This window comes from Centropristis striata, chromosome 6, assembly GCF_030273125.1.
Source record: "Centropristis striata isolate RG_2023a ecotype Rhode Island chromosome 6, C.striata_1.0, whole genome shotgun sequence".
NCBI classification, from domain to species: Eukaryota; Metazoa; Chordata; class Actinopteri; order Perciformes; family Serranidae; genus Centropristis; species Centropristis striata.
Window position 1 is genome coordinate 6052360 of NC_081522.1, and position 20920 is coordinate 6073279.

At 38.2% G+C, this 20920-nt stretch overlaps 1 protein-coding gene across 2 annotated transcripts in view; it reads right to left on the reverse strand.

The window, feature by feature from the left end:
• mon2 (MON2 homolog, regulator of endosome-to-Golgi trafficking) overlaps positions 1-19173 on the reverse strand; it is a 61132-nt gene extending 41959 nt beyond the window's left edge. For both annotated transcript variants that reach the window (XM_059334598.1, XM_059334597.1), the window contains exons 1-3: positions 18695-19173; positions 6769-6832; positions 3867-3994 (exon numbers count right to left, since the gene is read on the reverse strand). In XM_059334598.1, the coding sequence (XP_059190581.1) occupies positions 3867-3994; positions 6769-6832; positions 18695-18802 (300 nt within the window). In that variant the 5' untranslated portion in view covers positions 18803-19173. The remainder of the gene's footprint in view (positions 1-3866; positions 3995-6768; positions 6833-18694) is intronic.
• Between the last annotated feature and the right edge of the window lie 1747 nt (positions 19174-20920).

The following is a 20920-nucleotide window of genomic DNA, read 5'->3' on the forward strand; positions in this document are numbered from 1 at the left end:
GTAATTTCTAACACAAAATTGACAAACAACAGCTTGTTCCACCCTCTCAAATGTGAGGATTTTATGCTTTATATCATGAGACTGTTATTATAAAAAATCAAGCAATGTGAAGATGTCACATTGAGACCCGGGAAAATGGGATGGGCCTTGTTTTTAATTTTAATTTTATTTTATAGCCTGGTCAATATGGGATTTTTGAGATCGATTCCAATACTGATTTCAGAGGGGGAAAATGAATCGATAACCGATGTGAAAAAAGGTCATCATAACGGCTCATATTGGACAGCTTATACACCAATATCGATCTATATTGTTGGCTGATAATATCTTTCATCTAATAAATCTGTCAGGCTCTTTTTTTTAAAACTATTTTCTGATATGTTACAATTTATCCATTACACAGAAAAACGACTAACAGATGAATCAGTGATGATTATAAGTTGCTAGCCAACTGTGCATATTATGGACTGAAAAGAGGAAAATAACAGCTGATTAAATTACATGTCACGTTTATTTAACAAGGCTTTATCCTGGGAATGTATGGGGACTTCCACTCTTAAACCACAGACGGAGACTTTAAAACACATGTTTACACAGCCTAATTACCGTACATTAACGCCTTATAGTAATATGTAGAAAGCATGGGGTGGCCTTATAAGCATTTATTAATAATAGTCTTTAACGGTGTATTAACAAGGCAGTTTTGCAACTGCTGCAGGGTGCAAGCTCTGAACCAGCTCTGACTTGAGCTGGGTTATTTAAAGGATTTTAAAACTTCTTTACCCATCACAGAAGCTTATATTAAAATACATTTGTGCTTGAGAAATTATTTCCGTCACCCATTTCCTAAGATGGATACGTTGTTCCATCTAATAACTCAGGGCTGTTTAGGTCCCATTGCACACACTGATCATGTGAAACTACTGCAGCAGCCGAGTAATACCGAGAGACTGAAAGATGGACAAAACCTGCAGGACAGAATGAGCAGCGTTGGGGACGAGGGGGGGCTGACACCTTTTATATGGAGCTGCCAGTCACTGCTTTTAAATGCACAGTTTAATCGAGCCATGCTTAAAATTCGACTTTGGCATCTAATCGGACTTCTGTCCTTGTCCCAGTTTACATGCAACTGAGAAAATCAAATAACTGACAGGAACGTGTCCTCCTCCTCAACACTGGGTGGCGATATGCCTCGTTTCAGTGGATTAATACAGCCCCCTCTCCAGTCGACCTATTACGTCATAATAAACAAGTGGAGAAAGGCGGGAAACGGGCATTTTCCAACAACAAGAACAACAAGATGGATGGTGATTTTGAGGGGCAGACAAGAACGCCGGTTGCTGTTGGAGGGCTACAACTGAAGCCTGTCTTCGGTTCAACACTTTGTGCCGTCGATACTGACTGGCAAATGCGACCAGCTTTCTTGAATGATTTTGTTCCGGGGTCATATGCCATTGTGGGGGGTGGGTGGGTGGAGCATGTGGAGCAGGGGCACATGCATTGTCTCGAAAATTGAATTCCAATCGCATTATCTGGGTGTCTTAATCAGAGCTGGAGAACTCCAACATTAGTTAGTAGTAATTAGACTAACACGTTTACATGCACTTCAGTTGTCCAGTTATAGTCAGATTAAGGTAATAATTCGTTTTTTCAAGTGTCATGTAAACATACTGATCGACAGCTATACTTTTAGATTAACTGTTTTTTGTGACTTACATATTTTATTGTAATTTCTTCCGTAAACAAATGATCTTCTTTACAGTATATATTCCGGATAGTCATTAGATAAATAATAATAATAATAATAATAATAATAATAATAATAATAATAATAATATAACACAATACAATAAGAAAAGGAAAGAAAAATAATAATAAGAAAAATTTAAATTGATAAGAAAAAAAGATAAAAATATATGTACATATGTAATGAATAGGAGAGAAGGCAGAAAAACAAATAAATACAGTCCCTACAAGTAAATATAGATCTCTCTCCACTCTCAAAGCATTTAAAACAACATACATTATTGTAATATGTAGGCCGTTTTTTTCCCTCATTTTAAATTGTAATATTGTTCGTAAGTAGCCACCTTACCAAGCTCTGTAACCCAGTCTTCATAGATAACTGGTCTAATATTTGCATTGTTTAATTGGGTATTGATGAGCCGCATTGATTCCTGTATTGATCTGAATGAATTACACTTAGAATACCTCAGGCAGGATGTGCTTGAGGTGGGAGGTGAATTCTGATTTTTCCAAGTGTGTGTGCACACTGATAAAATGGCAAAAAATAAAATGTTAAGGAGCATTGGGATCTTTATTAATATGCATTTATTCAGTATTCAGTGAATTGGAAGGTGAGAACTAACAGGTCTGTATTAAATGTGATAAACCATAATATGTGAGTATCTATACATATCATTTGAAATAGTGACGGCATGATCTCAAACACACAGGGGCGACATGTTCTCTACGCTCTTGTTCATACGATGACATGTAGAAACAAGGAGGTGTGTATTGATTTAGCACCCTTAGGGATATTAATGGCCTTGTGGTACTCAATGACATAGAGTGAGACAAGGTGATGAATCCATATAAGAGCAGCACTCCACTTGTTAAAACCACCAGGAGAAGATGGAGGAAATGAAGCCTGAGGGATTTTGTGGAGAAAAAAAAACCTGTTTTGTGTTTTTATTGTTTGATGATGCTGTGATTTTAGAGCTGACACCAAGACGTCATCACCCAACATTCATTACAGGGGATTACCACCTAAGTAAAGAATTCCAATATGTTGTTTTCATGTTGTAGGGAAGTTCAATCAATATTTGTGAACATGAGCTGCTCTCTCTCAAAGCCACAAACCACAGAAGTCTCAAACTTCTGATGTATTTCTGGAGCTCCTGCATAGATAATGAATAGTGGAGACTGATTTTTTTTGGACCCGTATTCTTTTTTTTATTCCCAAATTAGCCTTATCCCGCTGTAGTGAAACAGTGTTCTGAAACAGAAAGTGTACCCATATAATTAAAACATTCCCCCGGGTGCTCTCTGCGTCATCTAGAACATTTCCCCCCTAGTCATTGTCTGAGAAGCATCACAATTTTAAGTTTGGATTGGAAAATTATTTTGTCATATTGTTCTTTAACTAGGTTTATAATTGCTAATTTCGATGTCTTGTGTGCACCAAGGTTATTATAGTTAACGAAAACTAGAATTGAAAAAACATTTTCGTTAACTGAAATAAAAATAAAAACTAGAGTTTTTAAAAAAACGATAACTAACTGAATCTGTATTTTGTGGTTACAAAACTAACTAAAATTATAGCGAAAATGTCCTTCGTTTTCGTTTTTGTCAACTTTTTTCATTCATAATTCAGTGTTTCTATTTGAACATGCAACACATGGTGAATATGTTTACTGAGACTGGGATGTTTACACTAGAACCAAAATTCAAAACACCCATAACTGTAAGAGTTAATAACCTTATTGGGGCTGAGATGGATAAACCAAAGGAAATAAAGGAAACATTTATTATGACCTCTTTGAATCACGCACCCAACACATTGTCCATTACAAAAAACTAAAACTAACACTAAAACTAATAACAACTAAACTAAAACTAAGCATTTTAAAAAAATAAAAACTAAACTAACACTAGAAAATTCACTCTAAAAAACTAAAATTAACTGAATTTGAAGACAAAAATTCACAACGAAATTAAAACTAAAACTGATGAAAAATCCAAAACTATTATAACCTTGGTGTGCACATATCATCTCTGAGCATAAGCTTTAGTGTACTGTATGCATATACCAGTATGTTTCTTATATTTCAGTATTCAGAGTGTGGTTAGTTCAAGGTGCTCACCTCAGACACCACCTCATGGGACATGAGCCTCTGGATGGCAGCCAGACACAGCTGGGTGATCTTTGGCTCTTTGGTGCCACAGCCCATCAGAAAAGGCTGCACAACCTCTGAGCTGTTCTCCTTCAGAGCTGCAGGAAGAGGACAAATAAAAAGTTTAAAGGTTTTTTTGTTTGTTTTTTAATCTTGATAGATGCTTGAAAGATAGTGGTGAAATGACATGTACAAGGTCTTTAAATCAACATAAATGATTAATAGAGCCTTAAAATTAATATCAAATATAAAACAGTCCTGCATAAAACATTAACCCACTTAACCCGGGAAAGCATTACCGCATTTCTACCATTAAAACCGGGATCGATGTTGCGTTATTCTACCATTAAGGCCGGGAAAGCGGATACGTCGTTTTGTAGTATTTGTAGTTTTTATAGAATACATGTGGGAGTGTCGCAATGCAACATGGGATTTTTCCAGAACTTTGAAATCATGGCGAAAGACGACTATAGCGGAGGAGCTCAGCAGTAAGTGACGGAAGCGATCTTGATGAGAACAGCGCCGATGATTTTATTTCTGTTTCTGTCATATTTTTGTCTGCTGTGTAATTTATTTATTTGTATTGTTCCTGTTTTTAATATCTGTCTCCTATGGACCCTGAGTCTTGAATAAAAATTTTATTGATTGATTGATTGATTATTGCTGATCCGGACTTTGAACCCTCGGAACCAATCGACCGGGATTTATGGATGAGGAATATGTTTTTAGACGACATATTTTCACCAAAGAACAGACAGATTTGTGGCCATCTGGAGATAATAATAATATTAATAATAATACTAATTGATTGTGATGATGATATAAGAAATCATGACTGTTTGTCTTATATTACTTTATACATTGATGAGTACCCTGAAAAGTGCAATATAGATAAAATGTATTATTATTATTATTATGATTATTTTTTTATTTTATTTTTTATTACAGTAGGCTAATGACAACTATGTCTATTTCTTCCAATGGTCATATAATGTTTGCATCTTGCTAATGGGCATGTATTAGTATTATGCATAGGATTTTTATTCAGTCAAATGTAACATTTGCTGAGTTTGTTGATTTATTAAAAAACTTTATTGAATTTGGTTGGACTATTGGTTTGGACAAATAAACTCAACTTCTCATGAAAGCCACGGGTATCAGCTCTGAAATACTTTTTGAATTTCATTTCTATCTGCTACAGAGGCTGAAAAATCTTCTGTTGAATTTCCAGAAAAACTTCAGGTTTTAGGGGGTTCTTTCAAAATCGCCCAGAGGTTTTCCAGGCATTTTTCCCAGGCGTTTTAGGCCTAAATGGGTTAATGCTGGTTTTTGCATGCAAATTAAAGCTAATTAAAATCCATATCAATATCAAATACTGGTACTGCAGAGGAAGGGGAGGAAAGCAAATACTGTACCGAGCCACAGATTCAACACTACAAAACAAAATAGCAAAAAAAGACACTCTGGAGTTTCCCCGGATAGTTATTTAAAGTTACACAGAAAGCTCAATCATTGCGTTAATCCAGTTTCTTTTAACAATAACAGTTTGAGGATGTATTTGATCTGTGTTTAACTGTGGAATATAAAAAAGGTTAATTACAAAAAAACAGAAACAAAAAAGGAATTAAAGCGCGGCCTTGGTGCATTCATGCTGCGTATTCACAGCAGTGAAGTCATTTTCACCTTCAATGCATTTAGTTTCTTCACTGATTTACACCTGCACGACAGGTTTCACCATTCAGTCCTTATTCTGCTGTGAATAACTAACAAATCCACTCTGGAAACAAAAGAGAAATTGGCTCTCCTGTTTAGTTTACAGTTTACAGTTTGCAGAGGGGCAGCTGGAGTTGGATGGTCAACGGTGGAACTCAGAAAATGCCGACTATGTGTCAACTCTGCAAATGTTACTAAAAGCTGAACGCTGTTGATCAAGACAGCATAGAAACAATTTCCTATTCAGGTATTCAAATGACATTTGAAAGTGCTTTGTAGTGAATTCAAAACATGCAGATGTCTAGTCAGCTCAATTGAATCAATCTTGGCAATTTATAAAAGACAAAACGGATGGATGCGCATTTTATATGCAGGTCCGCTTTATCTAATAGTGAACTGGGTAAATAACAAATTCAATATACTTTGGGAGGAATCACAAAATGTCACACAAAAAAAACTAGGTCAAGTCTCTTGTAGGCAAAAAAACAGCATCAAGTGAATATAACAACATGAAAACTATTTCTTGCTGGTATTTTTTTAATTCATATTAGATAACAGCCTACCTCTCCAGGTCAGAGCTGCACAGTCTGTTGAGCACTTTAAAACATTATTAAAAACCTATTTATTCTCCTTGGCGTTCAGTCCCAGCTAGGCAAGAATCCTTGGCTTTCTTTTCTACTTTTTTTACCCTTTTATTTGTCTTTTTTATCTCTAACTCTGTTTTGGATTGAGCTTTTATTACTATTTTATTCTATTTTATTTTATTGTTTTACAGTTTTTAGTATTTTATTGTTTTTATTTATACCTATTTGTGTATGATGTATTCTATTTTAATAACTGTACAGCACTTTGGTCAACTGAGGTTGTTTTTTTAAATGTGCTCTATAAATAAACTTTGACTTGACTTGACTTGACTTGACATGACGCCCATTAATCAAAATTAAACTGTAAAAAAAATAGAAAATATAGCAGAGTTAATGATTAAAACTGAAACATTCCACATGTAAACCAAATCCAACAAAGGAAAAATAACAAAGCAATCATGAATAATGTCATTAACAAGTTCGGATTCAATCTAAATAACTCAACAAAATAGATTTTGTGGGAGAATTTATGAGAATTAATGCACACAGTGGTTACCGCTTTCTTTCTCACTCACCTGCCAGTATGTCTGTATTCCTCGCAGCAATGGTCTTAATCTTCACAATGCCAGACTCTGCAGCCTAGGAGGCAGAAAGAGAGAGGGGAGACAGTTAGGTCAACATTTAATGTTACGTGTATCAAAAGGTGCTGATGGTGCAGCAGCACCACCACAGTGGCAGACACAACCTCTTGTAATGATGGCCAAAGGGGAGAAACAGGAAGGCCTGGCTGCAGACAGACACACACAGTCTGGGTAAATCTGTTAGAAACACGCTTCGACTTGAGAAGGATGTGCTAGGAGAAAGTGATTTCCCTAGCGAGGTGTCTGGCAGGGGTGAAACGGTAAGGGGGGGAAGGAGGAATGTCAAGAGAGAGTAAGAGCAGGAGACGTGGACGACATGGAGACGGACTAAATGTGAGCCAGTCCGTGTGAGAGATTGATGAAAACAGAAGCTTGAAAGATAGTGGTGAAATTACTTGTACAAGGTCTTTAAATCAACATAAATGATTAATAGAGCCTTAAAATTAATATCAAATATAAAACAGTCCTGCATAAAACATTAACCCATTTAACCCGGGAAAGCATTTCCGCATTTCTACCATTAAAACCGGGAGCGATGTTGCGTTATTCTACCATTAAGGCCGGGAAAGCGGATAAGTCGTTTTGTAGTATTTGTAGGTTTTTTTCCACCTATTTTCACTCTCTTGGCCAGCCTGTGAAGATGTCTCCAACCTCTTCCCCATCACTGCTTCTCTCTCAACCTATTCTCAATCAAATTCTTCCTTTACAAAATCGTCTTCCCCCACTCTGACATTTTGTTGTCATTTCCGTAACAAGAAACATCACTTTTCATTCTGCAAATCACACGTCTAAAAGATACAAATGTGTGTTGTGAAAAACAAACTGCAATGAAAGTCTGCAGATTGACAGACTATAACTACTGTTCTGCACTGATCCCAGCAGACCACACCAAATATTGACAATCACTGCACAATATTTCATATTCAAGTTACTTTTTTCATTTAATTTATATGTGCAATATTCTACGTGCAATGGTTGCATCTTCAACTGTTGACTCTGTTCTTTTTGTTTAAATTGTTAATACTTTTTCTATATTGCTACTTGTTTAATTGTTAATACCTTGGATATATATATATATAGTTGATACTGATTGTTTACTATTTATTGTTATATTTATTGAAGCTCCTCTCTATCTTGCTATCCACTTTGCTGCTGTAATACTTGAAATGTCCCTGTTGTGGGACTAATAAAGGAAATCTTATCTGACATATTTATTTCCTTCAGATCCCCGATATGTGCTGCTGATTTTTTTGGGCCGATTCTTGAAGCCGATATTGCCTTTTCTCCCTCCATTTACATGATAAAAATGACACAGTGATAACAAATGTAACACAACAAAACAAACAAAACATATTAACAGTTTGATATCAAACAATGTGTATGTTGTGATAGGCCTGGAGGTGGTGGCGCCTCAGATGATCCACATATTTGATGTGTTTTTCTTTTTCCCGGTATCAGCAGCAGCTCATCAGCGAATGGCAGATGTTGCACCGAGCCTTGCCTGGTGTTGGCTCAGTGAAATGGGCTAATTGTTGGCAAATGCATGCAGGTATTGGCTGATGCCGATACAAGTAAAAAACGAAAAAATCGACCCGATATGTCGGCTGGCTGATATATCTGTCTACCTCTAATGTATGACAAGACAACACATGTGCGCGTGCTCCAGCCCCGCCCTGGGGTATGACATCGGAACAAAAACATCCAAGAGAGCCGGTCACATTAGCCGGTCGCCGGTCAGTAGCGACGGCACGAAGTGTCGAACTGAGGTCAACCGGAATGGGCGCCGTATTAACCCGCTGAAACGAGGCATATCGCCACCCAGTGTTGAGGAGGACGACACGGGGTGGCTGTGGCTCAGTTGGTAGAGTTGGTTGGCCCCAACCGAAGGGTTGGTGGTTCGATCCCTGACCGTCGCAGCCTACATGTCGAAGTATCCTTGAGCAAGATACTGAACCCCTAATTGCTCCCGATGCTGTGTTCATCGGTGTGTGAATGAATTCCCAATGGTGGCAGGTGGGACCGTTTAGGGTAGCCTCCGCCACCAGTATGAATGTGAGTGTGAAAGGGTGAATGAGCACAGTCTGTAGTGTAAAGCGCTTTGAGTGGTTGCAAAGCGACTAGAAAAGCGCTATATAAGTGCAGGTCCATTTACGTTCCTGTCAGTTATTCAATTTTCTCAGTTGCATGTAAACTGGGAAAAGGACAGAAGTCCAATATCGATTTTTAAGCATAGCTCGATTAAACTGTGCATGTAAATGCACTGAGGATGAGCCTCATAACCCCATAATATATGCAGCCACAGACTGTATGAGCAAGCCCAAATATTGAAAAGAAGACAACCAAGCGATAATTTCAAGGTGAAATTGTGAAAAAATGTCTTATTAGGCAGCAAAACATTCTATCAAGACATTCTCTGTGTGTACGTTATTCAAGCTCAGTGTACTGATGAGTTAGTCAAATTTCTTTGGATTTAAAAAACATTGAGGCAGAGAATCAATGCCATTGCCCTTTACGTCAGACAGGCTGAAAAACAGTATTCAGCCAGCAACATGACTGTATCACTTGAACATGTCACTTGAACAGCCACAAGGTCAAGCGACAATCAACATTTCATAACTTGCTGAAGAGTTTGTAAAAAGCAAGCACTGGTGAGTGGGTTGGGCTGTTAATACAAACGGAGTTGGCCTATTACCAGACAGCTCCTTCAAAAGTTAATCTTCAAAAAAATGCTACTCCTTTGTTCCTCAAGGAGCCACAGGTCTTTGGAGCAACAGGGAGAACACAGAGAACTTTTTTTTTTGTCGCAAATACTTAATAAAACCAAGCTGTGGCTACTTTTGATATTCCCAGAGGCACAGAGCATAATATACTGGAGCTATGAAGGATAACTGAAAAGACAAGTCTGGGGCAGTTGTGAGGGTTTTTTTAAAGAATCAAACAGCTTTATAACAAAAGCCTGCATTAGGGCTGGGCAATTAATTGAAAATGAATAGAAACCAATATTCAGAACCTCTAACTGAAGTAATCTTGCCCATGAAGATTATTTCCAATCTGCAACATGGAGAAGTCAAACACAGAGCCAACTGAGCAACGTCATTTATTTTCTACTGTGTTAGAGAGAAGTTCATTTCTACTTTGAAACTAAAATGTGACGTTTTCATTTAAAGCATTTTTTTAAATTCCAGTTCCAAATATTGAAAAAATAACCACACAATAGTTAATCTGTGTGGTATTTCTTAATTTCCTTAAAATCACAAAGATATGCATGTTTTTATTAGAAAACATATCCCAGCTTTAATAGTTGGACATAATAACAGCACAGAGCATGTCAGTGAACTACAAGGGCAAAAAACAAAAACAAAAATATTGCTCATTAATCGTAATTGAGGTAAAATGTTCAATTAATGGTGATATTGATTTGAGGTCTTATCACCCAGCCCTACTCTGTGTAATGTTTTCACTGTCTTTATATTCCTTATTTTAATCTAGAGCTAAGTTACAGCTGTGCTGAGTTTGCTTTAGTCAACTGATCACTGACGGATAATTATACTCAACAATTTATAATCAACTGCTCATTCAAGTCACTTATCAAGGAAAATGCTATAATCTAAAACTATACGAATGTGTTGCATTTATCAGTTTTTATCTCATTTGTATATCTCATATTCACACTGTGCATATGAAACAAGGCATTTAAAAGATTTTCGGGGCTGAGAATATCTGACGGGCATTTCTCTCAGACAAAACATTTCATCGCTCAATGATAAAAACGAAGACAGAGTCACTGGCAACAATTCAACAACAGCTGAAGATGAGTTGTGCTCCAGTAGCTTCTGGTTTTCAGATGTTTTCACACCTGGGAACCTTGTGACGCTTCCACAGCCACAAAACCTAACAGCTCACACTACAGCTATCAATCAAGTCCACTGAAATGAGTCAGATATATAGATAGATAAAATATTCTGCAGCCTGTGGCCCAAGGACAGTGAGAGAGATGAGCATGTTATCGCAGTTCACAAGTTATTAAAAGGCCAGACTTCCCCAAAAACGAGACCACATTGATCGGGTGATTTAATTGAGGAAGTATAGAAGCCATTTAGTAAATATTTGGTCCACATCATTTGCAGATTTTCAACATTATCTCTATCTGTATACGCTATATTGCGTAAAAAAATACATGCAGTTATTGCTGATTTGTGCATTTCTGTGTTTGGGGCCTAGCAACAAAATCTGTTGTTCTTCCAGATTCCATTATTTGACTTGACAGTGATGTAGCTGGAGGCCCGGAGGAACTACAGAGTGATAAATTGACAGAGAAATTAGCTCTTTCAGTAAATATTGCTTCAATAGTCTACATTCACAAATCGGCACTGGTTGGACATCCACATAAAGTCAACAAATGTTCCCTTAAAATGATAACAGTGATTGTTATAGAGGCAGTTCAACAGCAAGCTGATGATGATGATGACACAAAAGCAGGTCTTGAAAAACAACGTTTTTTATAATCTCATCTGTCTACTGTACAACTCCTTAAAAAGACGTTTTCTTGCCGCTGTTGCAGAATCTGTGAGTCAGTCAAATAGAACCAGTAAACCAATAAGTGCCTCTAATTAGGAGCACATTGTGTGGGTTTCCTTTGTTCAGCCTCGAGTGGACCCATGTGCTCCATCTGCAAACCAATGACAACAAATCCCAGTATGTGGAAATGGGTAGCACTTTTGTGCACAAAACCTTGTCAGTCTCTACAGTGAAAGTCTTTTTCATAATGGCCTGCTTGTTGGAGTCCAAGGATGAAAATAGTGATGCATCTTACCTCCTACTTCCTCATAGAAAGTGCTGTTTAAGCTTTCTGTTGCAAAGGGAAAATGTTACTTCTCTCTGAAAACTGTCAGCAGCATTATGAAGTCACCACCATGTCACCACCATGTAGAAGGAAATACCACTGACCCGGTGATGTCATTGTAGCAGAAAGCAGACGTTTCCATCCCAGTGATTTAACGGTTTATCTTAGGGAGGATTTCTTTCATCCGTCTTTCTAGAAATGCTAAAGCCTGTTCATGAAGCTTTTGTCTGCTGTCCAGAGGACTACTGTGCTGGATAGAATAGTTCCAAATAAGATAGAATGACTTTTAGTTTGTTAGCAATCAACAGCATCATAACCACTTACTCTTAGTCAATGGCTTGATGTCCAGGCCTCACATTTGCTGTATTTCTTGACTGCTAACAAAAGTCTTTAATCCAGCTGAACTTCCAAAATCATCTTCAACACTGGAGTTGGGTATCACACATCAACATTTATTCAGTACCGTCCAAAATTAATCTGTAGCATTGGGTGTCAAAATCCTATTAAGTTGGCAGTGCATGCTTGCTCAACTTATTTCGATTTGTTTACTTATGGTTTGGTATGGACATTTCTTGATATAAATCATAACTTTGTAATTTAAGAAAAGTTTATTCAGGCAGAATTATTGTGGGGCTACTTGTGTGGAAACCACAATAAACAGTGATGCCAATTTGCTAAATTTAGCATTTTTCATCAAATCAGAAAACGGGCTTTGCAGAAGATACATTTAATACAATAGACAAAGTCAGGTTTTACTCGACCCACAACAATTTGTTTTGTTTAGAAGTGATTATCAAATGACAATAAAGTCAATTGTAGCCCTGCGATAGTCTGGCGTCCTGTCCAGGGTGTACCCCGCTTCTCACCCAATGACAGCTGGGATCGGCTCCAGCCCCCGCAACCCGATTGCGGATAAGCGGTTAATGGTAATGAATGAATGAATGAATGAATAAAGTCAATTGTCATAATTCATATTAAATGCAACAGCTTAACTAACTCACTAGCTACTTCCATCATCAGTTCAGGGAAAAAAAGTATGTATTGAATAATTTTTTACAATTTGCCTGATCAGGCAAGTGAGTTAGTAGATTAAATGGCCAGATGTGACATTTTAATCCCGCTTACCTAGGCAAATTGAGCCCTGCAGGGTACTGAAAAAGTACCCCACAATCAGGTATTACATTAGCCTCAAAGTGGAATATGTTCAAATAAAACCAGTGTCTAGCTTGTCTAACCAAATCTTCTAATGGACATTTGTATGCCAATTTTCAAAACTGCCTTAGTTACATTCCAGCACAATTGATTTTACATTTGAAAGGTTAGTGACAGGCATACCTTAAATCTAGTATGACATTATTATCATTTAGGTGATCTGATTTCACGCTGTAATGATGTACAGTATATTTATCATATTAGTATTTTTCATGCTAATATTTTTTAATTCATTGGATGCAAACAATTGAGCAAAAACACTGTGGCTGGACTAGTATAAACCATATACAGACCTGGACAAAGTCAATTTTAAAATATCAGGGCATTAAACACTGTTTTTGTTTCTGCAGTAAAAAAAAACACTTTCAGAACCAGGCTGTATCAGAAAGTGCCCAGTACTCTCAGTTCTTCTCCAGGGCCTTTTTTGTGTGGAGATCCTCAAAGCGGAACTGACCCATGTCTGAGCGCCAGCTCATTGCTTTGAAAAGCAACATTAGTGAAGCTCATCTCAGCCTGACTTGGTTAGAAACAGGCTGTGGGTATATAAACTCAGCAGTTTTTTGTCTGGATCTGATTTAGCATAATATGAAAAAGGGCTTATTCAGTCAGAGTTTCAGTGCAAGAGTACCAGTTCACCAAATCCTCCCTCCATGTTGCTTATTACTCTGTCTCTGCACAGCGTACATGACCTGTGCAGCAAATGAGTTGTGCTAAGCGAGCTATACAAAGGTTGCCCATAATGCTTTCATTAAGTGTGCAGGATTTCCCAAAGCAGGCAGTCACATTTCACTGTGGGCCTCACGCAGTTGAGGACACCTGACTCATCCACTGAGAGGACCTAGGGCTGGCTGCTTTGTTTTGTTTTTTTTCACCTAGCCAAAAGCAATCTGAACACAACAAACAGCAATGCCTTGGTGGTTTCACTGACTGCTATTCAATGAAAGAGAGGTTGTGAGTGTGATGCTACGATGCAGAAAAATCAATGGGACTCTTCTTGGCTCCTCTTAACCCAGAGAAACCGCTGGCTGTGGTGCAATGTCTCTGTGGGAGATGGATTGGGAAATGGGGGAGGAACTGGAATGTAGATGGGCTGGGAATGAGGACAGAGCTTCCTCATTCATCTTCTGCTATGAGGATACAATGTTTGGGTATTAAGTGTGGATACTGTACGAACAAACATGACAATAATGCATTAAAAATGTCTAAGAAGCCAATTTCTGTAGCCAGAGTCTGGAGCTCTGTTAAATAAAGTGACATTTTTAAAAAGGATATGACATTCTAAGATTAGATAGAGTGAGGATTACATTTGTGTCCTTTAACAGGCACACAAATGATCTGAATTTACACAACAAGGATCACTGGTACCCAGCTTGTTTGTAGCAAAGTAACATCCCAACAAATGTAACCATGACGGCTCAAATTGGAAAAGGTTGTTTCAATCACAACACTGTCAACCGGAGCGTGAGTGAGCTCATCTTGTTGGGGGACACCAAAGTGGCTCTCTGTACTGCTGCGAGCCCTGGGGGAAAGATGTTGATAAGGACCAGGAAACATGGGTGGTGATAAATCAATAGTGAAGGAGATGCTTCATGAGGCCCCTAGGCAAGGGCCAGCGAGCAGCCTGAGCTGTGAGACCAGATGGATGCTACGCAGAGAAAGAAACACAAAGGAACTGTTTCTCTTCCTCATTGTAATGTTGTCATGAACCAAGGTGTGACCTGAGGGAAAACAAACTAAGCTGGCGTAGCCTGATATGTATTGCCCTGATGGCGAATAATTCCATGGCCTCAAAAGGCACACACACAGTGCAGCATTTCATCTAATGACCTGAGTGACCACAGTTACATATGCCAGCAAACAGTGAGCTTGCTTTACCTGGGAATTACAGGGAATTAAGGTAAAGAGGCTTTGACTGAGATGGTGTCAGTTGAATCACATAACATTTGGACACACTGGCTGCTCTCTGTGTGTGATTTTTTTTTAAAAAGCTATGTATCTGTATGGCTACACAGTTAGGAAATGCTTTTGGTTAAAGCATGAAGGGGAGTAAATGGAGGTTGTGTTCATCCAATTTTGTATGTCACGAACCTGCTACAGATGGGTAATAAATTAAAGGAAAAACCAATATAAATCGGTGTTGGGCCACTATGTGCTGCCAGAACAGGTTCAATGTGCTTTGACATTGATTCTACTGGAGGGGTTGAATCACCATTCTTCCATAAGATATCCCTTATTTGGTGTTTAACACAGCAGCCCAAAATCTCCTTTCGGCGTTCAGTTGGGTTGATATGTGGTTACGGCGTAGGCTTTACAATATAATTCACATTATCGTCATACTCATCGAGCCATTCAGTGACTCCTTGTGCCCTGCAGATGGGAGCATTTTCATCTTGAAAGCGACCACTCCCATCAGGATAAAAATGTTTCATTATAGAATAAAGAAAGCCTGAAATCGCCGGATTAACTCGCTAATGCATATTAGTCTGTTTATTTTTATTTTCATGGAGCATTATCGACAGGTACAGACAAAAATGTCCCGAAATAAACCAATCAGAGCAAGGAAATGTGTCACCCCAACCAATCAGATCAACCAAACGTGACCCCCAACCAATCGTAACAACAAAATGTGACAACCCAACCAATCAGATCAACCAAACGTGACCCCCAACCAATCAGATCAACCAAACGTGACCCCCAACCAATCGTAACAACAAAACGTGACACCCCAACCAATCAGATCAACCAAACGTGACACCCCAACCAATCAGGTCAACCAAACGTGACCCCCAACCAATCGTAACAACAAAATGTGACACCCCAAACAATCAGATCAACCAAACGTGACACCCCAAACAATCAGAGCAATGAAATGTGACAACACAACCAATTACAGCAACGAAACATGTGACATAGCACTGAGTGACACATGAAGTTGGAGTTTTCAAGAAGGACAGATAGGCAACGCAGTAACAGATTCTTGATACATATTTGATCATTTGATCAGCGCGGCCTAGTTTGACAGTTTGATCTGAGGTTAGTCATCCTATCAAACCTGCTGATTGGCCCGGTGAGGGTGAGGGTGAGGCGTCTGGAAATCAGTCTGATTGGAAGAGTGACCAGACTCATCTGCCAGAGCAAATACAAATGAGTTTGTCTGGTTTCCAGGCTAATATGAAGGCCACAAAGCATGTAAGTTGCTTAAAAGTGTAATGAATACACTTGTTTGCATCTTGTCTCCAATCATTATAATTCTCTACCCATTTGTTCAGGTCCTTTAATCTGTCACCCATCTGTGATTCTATGTTGCTTCTTCTGTAAAGTCTTTTATACATTAACTTAAGATTCAAAAGAAACTGCAAGACATTTCAGATGCAAATCATCTCTGACTGACCCTTGTTGACTGCTGAATGCAGATCGCATAATAAAGAGGGTAGTGTAGTTTGGGATAAAATGGCGTCATAAAAGCAGGCTTGATGACTTCTATGTGTGAATCTGACAATACAGTTACACTGTAAAAGGCCCTGACATTGCACCTCCTTGTTCTGTTTTTAAACCCAGCCATGATGTCACCAACACAGCTACACAACGAAGTCAGTCAGCAGTCACAAACAGTAAGTCATTCCAAGGAATCGTTTTAAAAAGCCTTACACAAATTTAACTTGGTTGTGTCAACAGTGGCAAGGTTGTTGTGAAATCAACTTTATATGTGAGATCCTACCTGGACAGACAGAAAGCTTCTTTGACACATTTCCAAAACAAAACTTAGCTGACTTTGCTGAAAATAGCTCACTTGATAATAAATACACTACTGCCTTGGAATTAAAGCCAGAGCAGCTGGTTCTCACAAATATTTCCTCACTCATGGTATGTATCTAGCCAAGCTGATTGTGTTGGTTTCACATATCCATCTCTAATTTCTGCAGCCACCTCCATATAACAGGGATGAATGGAAATGTGTTAAGTTGCTTAAAGCACTAGAAAATGAGAGCAACATGTCCAGACTTATTACGGATCATTCCTTATGGTGCACATCTGAGGAAGTGTGTGTGTATGAATTGACACTTCACAAAAAAAATCATATATGGTTGATATGTAGCCTACTGAAAAGAGCTGCAATATTTAGTCAGTCGACACAAAAATACAACTTGCATTCCAAAAAGGTTTGGACATCATTTTAAATGTAAATAAACATAAAGCTATAATTTGCTTATCCTTTTTACATATATATTAAATTAAAAACTCTCCAAAGACAATACACCTTATTTTTAAACTAATAAACTCTATTTTTTTTTTTGTAAATATAAACTGGGAATTCTGATGCATGATGTTTTATTTACGTTTTACATACCACAGCACGATTTTCATAATCAATGTGTAACTTTTCGTGCAAAAATGGCAGAAAAAAATACTGTTTTCAGCCTTTCAAATATGGACATCTCTTGTATTTAATGAACATTTTCGGTACTTTCTGACATTTTATGGACCAAATGATTAATCAGCGGATTTAATCGACAAAATAATCATATATGGCAGCCCTAATACGAAACAAAAAATATGACTACAGCACCACTCTCTTGCAATACTAGGTGATTGCCAAGTTGGGAATAAAAATATTGTGTAAACTACAACTTCAAAGAAGCAGAAACACAACAATATTCAACAAATGAATGCGTCATATTCATCACATTAACCAAAATTTTAAATGTCTACATATAGCTTTAACTCATGGGTCTCAAACTCGCGGCCCAATTGCAGCCCTTGTGACGATATTTTGATATGAGAGTTTAATGTGAGTTTTATACGAATGGCACTTTACCGTGTTGTGTGTGGAGGGTCCCTTTAATTACTTTTTTTGGTAATTTTGTGTCTTTTTTTAAATAATTTTGTGTCTTTTTTTTATAATTTTGTGTCTTTTTATGATAATTGTCTTTTTTTGGTAATTTTGTGTCTTTTTAAAATCATTTTGTGTCTTTTCTTTGGTAATTCTGTGTCTTTTTTTGGTCATTTTGTTTCTTCTTTAAGTAATTTAGTTTTTTATCTGTCATTTTGTGTCTTTTTTGGTCATTATGTGTCTTTTTTGATCATTTTGTGTCTTTTTTTACATAATTTTGTGTCTTTTTTGATAATTGTGTCTTTTTTTGGTCATTTTGTGTCTTTTTAAAATCATTTTGTGTCTTTTCTTTGGTAATTCTGTGTCCTTTTTTGGTCAATTTGTTTCTTCTTTAAGTAATTTATTTTTTTATCTGTCATTTTGTGTCTTTTTTTACATAATTTTGTGTCTTTTTTAACATAATCGTGTGTCTTTTTTTGGTAATTTTTCGGTCTTTTTAAAATCATTTTGTGTCTTTTCTTTGGTAATTCTGTGTCTTTTTTTGGTCATTTTGTTTCTTCTTTAAGTAAATTCGTTTTTTAGCTGTCATTTTGTGTCTTTTTTGGTCATTTTGTGTCTTTTTTGATCATTTTGTGTCTTTTTTTTTTTTTACAAAATGTTGTGTCTTTTATGGTAATTCAGTGTATTTTTTGGTCATGTTGTCTATTTTAACTAATTTATAGTTGTTTCAGTCATCAGCCCCCTGCTTTAACTGAACGGCTGAAGGCCCAGCAGCTGACACAACTTTTGATTAACCCGTACAGTATGAGGACAACTCAGTGTCCACATCCCACAAGAGTCGAGGCCCAGTGTTTGGAAGGCGGCAAAAAATATGTAAAAATATATATTATGATGAATATAAATCCAGACATACACACGAGTCAAGGTGCTGAACAGCAAGGCGACGGCTCGGTGGAGCTAACTAGCCGACTAACCTCTTTGACTGGGGGGAATTTCTTCTTGCACTCCATGGACAGAGAGCGCAGGTCCGTCTGCATGTTCTCCAGCAATTTCTTCACCGCTTCGGGACTGCTGGTCGACATCTTTGACGGCGTCTTCGACAGAAATCTCGAGAAACTTCACACGATACCGAATGCGGGAGCGCAGTCGCCCCCCACCCATCCACAGCGGGGATATAATCCGTCGCTACTTTATTCGGCTCCCTTGGAAAATAAAATAAAAACGCCGCGGTCCATTGACACAGTATCCCACTTCTCTGCTGTGAGCGGCCGGTCGCAGGAGAGCAGCGATGACGCCGGCATATGTTCCTCCTCTTCACAGCCCGCTGGCATTAGCTCCGTGAAGCAGCATCACTCCCCTTTATTTCTCTTTCTTTAGGCTGCTCATTAATCGAGGATATTCGTCAAATTGAGCAGTCTGCCATCAGCGGCCGTCAGCTCCACTTTCCTTCCCACAATGCTCCGGTGGACAGTGACACGTCACTTGAACTTCCGTAAACAGTAACAGATTGAGAGTGATGACCACAGCGCCCCCTGCTGGAGGAGCTGGACACGGGCAGAGCAGCGAGCAGCCACGTCTCTGCTCTGCACACTGTCCACATGCACCGCCCTATGGCACCGCTTAAAGCGGGGATGGGCAACTTAAATGCTGGAGGGGGGCCACAATTTTTCATGGACACTACCACAGGGCCACATATAGGGCCGTGCACTTAAACAGATATGATGAAACTGCAATTTTAAATATGTTTACAGTGCAGTAACTTAACATATTTCATGCTCAAATGCAAGTACACTGCAAAAAAGCCAACTTGTATTTTTTGGCCTAAAACAGTGATTTCAGTTGGTAAAACTTGGAAATATAAATTATTGATATTTAGGGCTATTGTGGCTTTCCTGTTCCTTAAAGCCGCTTGTGAGGCAGAGAATAGGTCCTGTATATTGATATGACGCGCTGCTGCTGCTCCAAGGAAGCACACCGAGTCCAGAGAAGTTTTAAGTGGTTTTAATGATTCTCAGCGGCTTTACACGCACTTGTAGATGTTAATTGTGTATTGAAGCAGATTACAAAATGATAACAAAAGCGGTCAACAAAAATTACGGCTTCCTACCCTCGCCGCTCCCTTCACCCGTGCAGGTGAAGCACACCCTGATTTAACCCACCTGTGAGCTGTCAACTACGGTGCTCACATGGCCCGAAACCATGGCAACAGGACTAAACAAATTAAACACAAAATAATTAATCAATAAAGCAATATATGGCTCCTACAAGGGCAATAATGTAAGTTAGCACAACAAAGGAAGCCAGTTGTCTGCTCAAAAACAAGTTGGTGAGTTGTTGTACTTATATCTTTAAGTTGGGGTTCACAACAAGGGACAATAGTTCTGCTAACTCTTATTTCTTTGTTGTGAAAAGAGGTGGAAAATCGGTCATTAGTGAAAGCTAGCGGCTAACTGATGCTAGCGGCGCTGCTTGTTACAGCTATAAGAGTAGCCATTATTGTATCAATGCTAACTCAAAATTGTGGTCACAACATTAGCTGACATTTCATAGCCACGTTACAATTGTGCCAATTCAGCACATTGCAGAAGTTAGCAAAAGTAAGGATTTAAAGTTATTACAATGTTAACTTATAAGTTAGTACAACTTACAGTTGAGTTGACAAAAATCTGAATTCAGAGTTGAGCAAACTCAAAAACAAAACTTAAAATATTTAGTTTAATTGTCCGACTTAAAATTTAATCGAAGTTTGTTGCCTTGAAATTTTGAGTTCACCCAACTTTTCTTTTTTTGCAGTGTAGCAACAGTATGAATAGGAATATAAAAGGTTTGAAGCAAATAAAAAAATAACCACTAACTGTGATTTCTTTTTTTATCAGTGCAAGAACAGCAGACCAACATTAATTGCAAGAAGTAATTTTGTGCATTTTTACACTGCACTTTTAAGATTTCATGCTCAAATACATGTTGTTGTACTGAGGGCCACTTCAAGTGAGGGTGTGGGCCGTATGCGGTCCCCAGGCCTCCAGTTTCCCATCCCTGGCCTAAAGGCTTGCAAAGACGCTGCAGCAGCACTTTGAGACAACTGCTTTTGAGGTTAGTATGGCATTTTACATTGAAGAATTGAGATGTATGAAGTACGATAGGAGCAATAGTCAGCATGGATATTGTTTTTGGGACTGAAAAAATAATAATATGCGCAG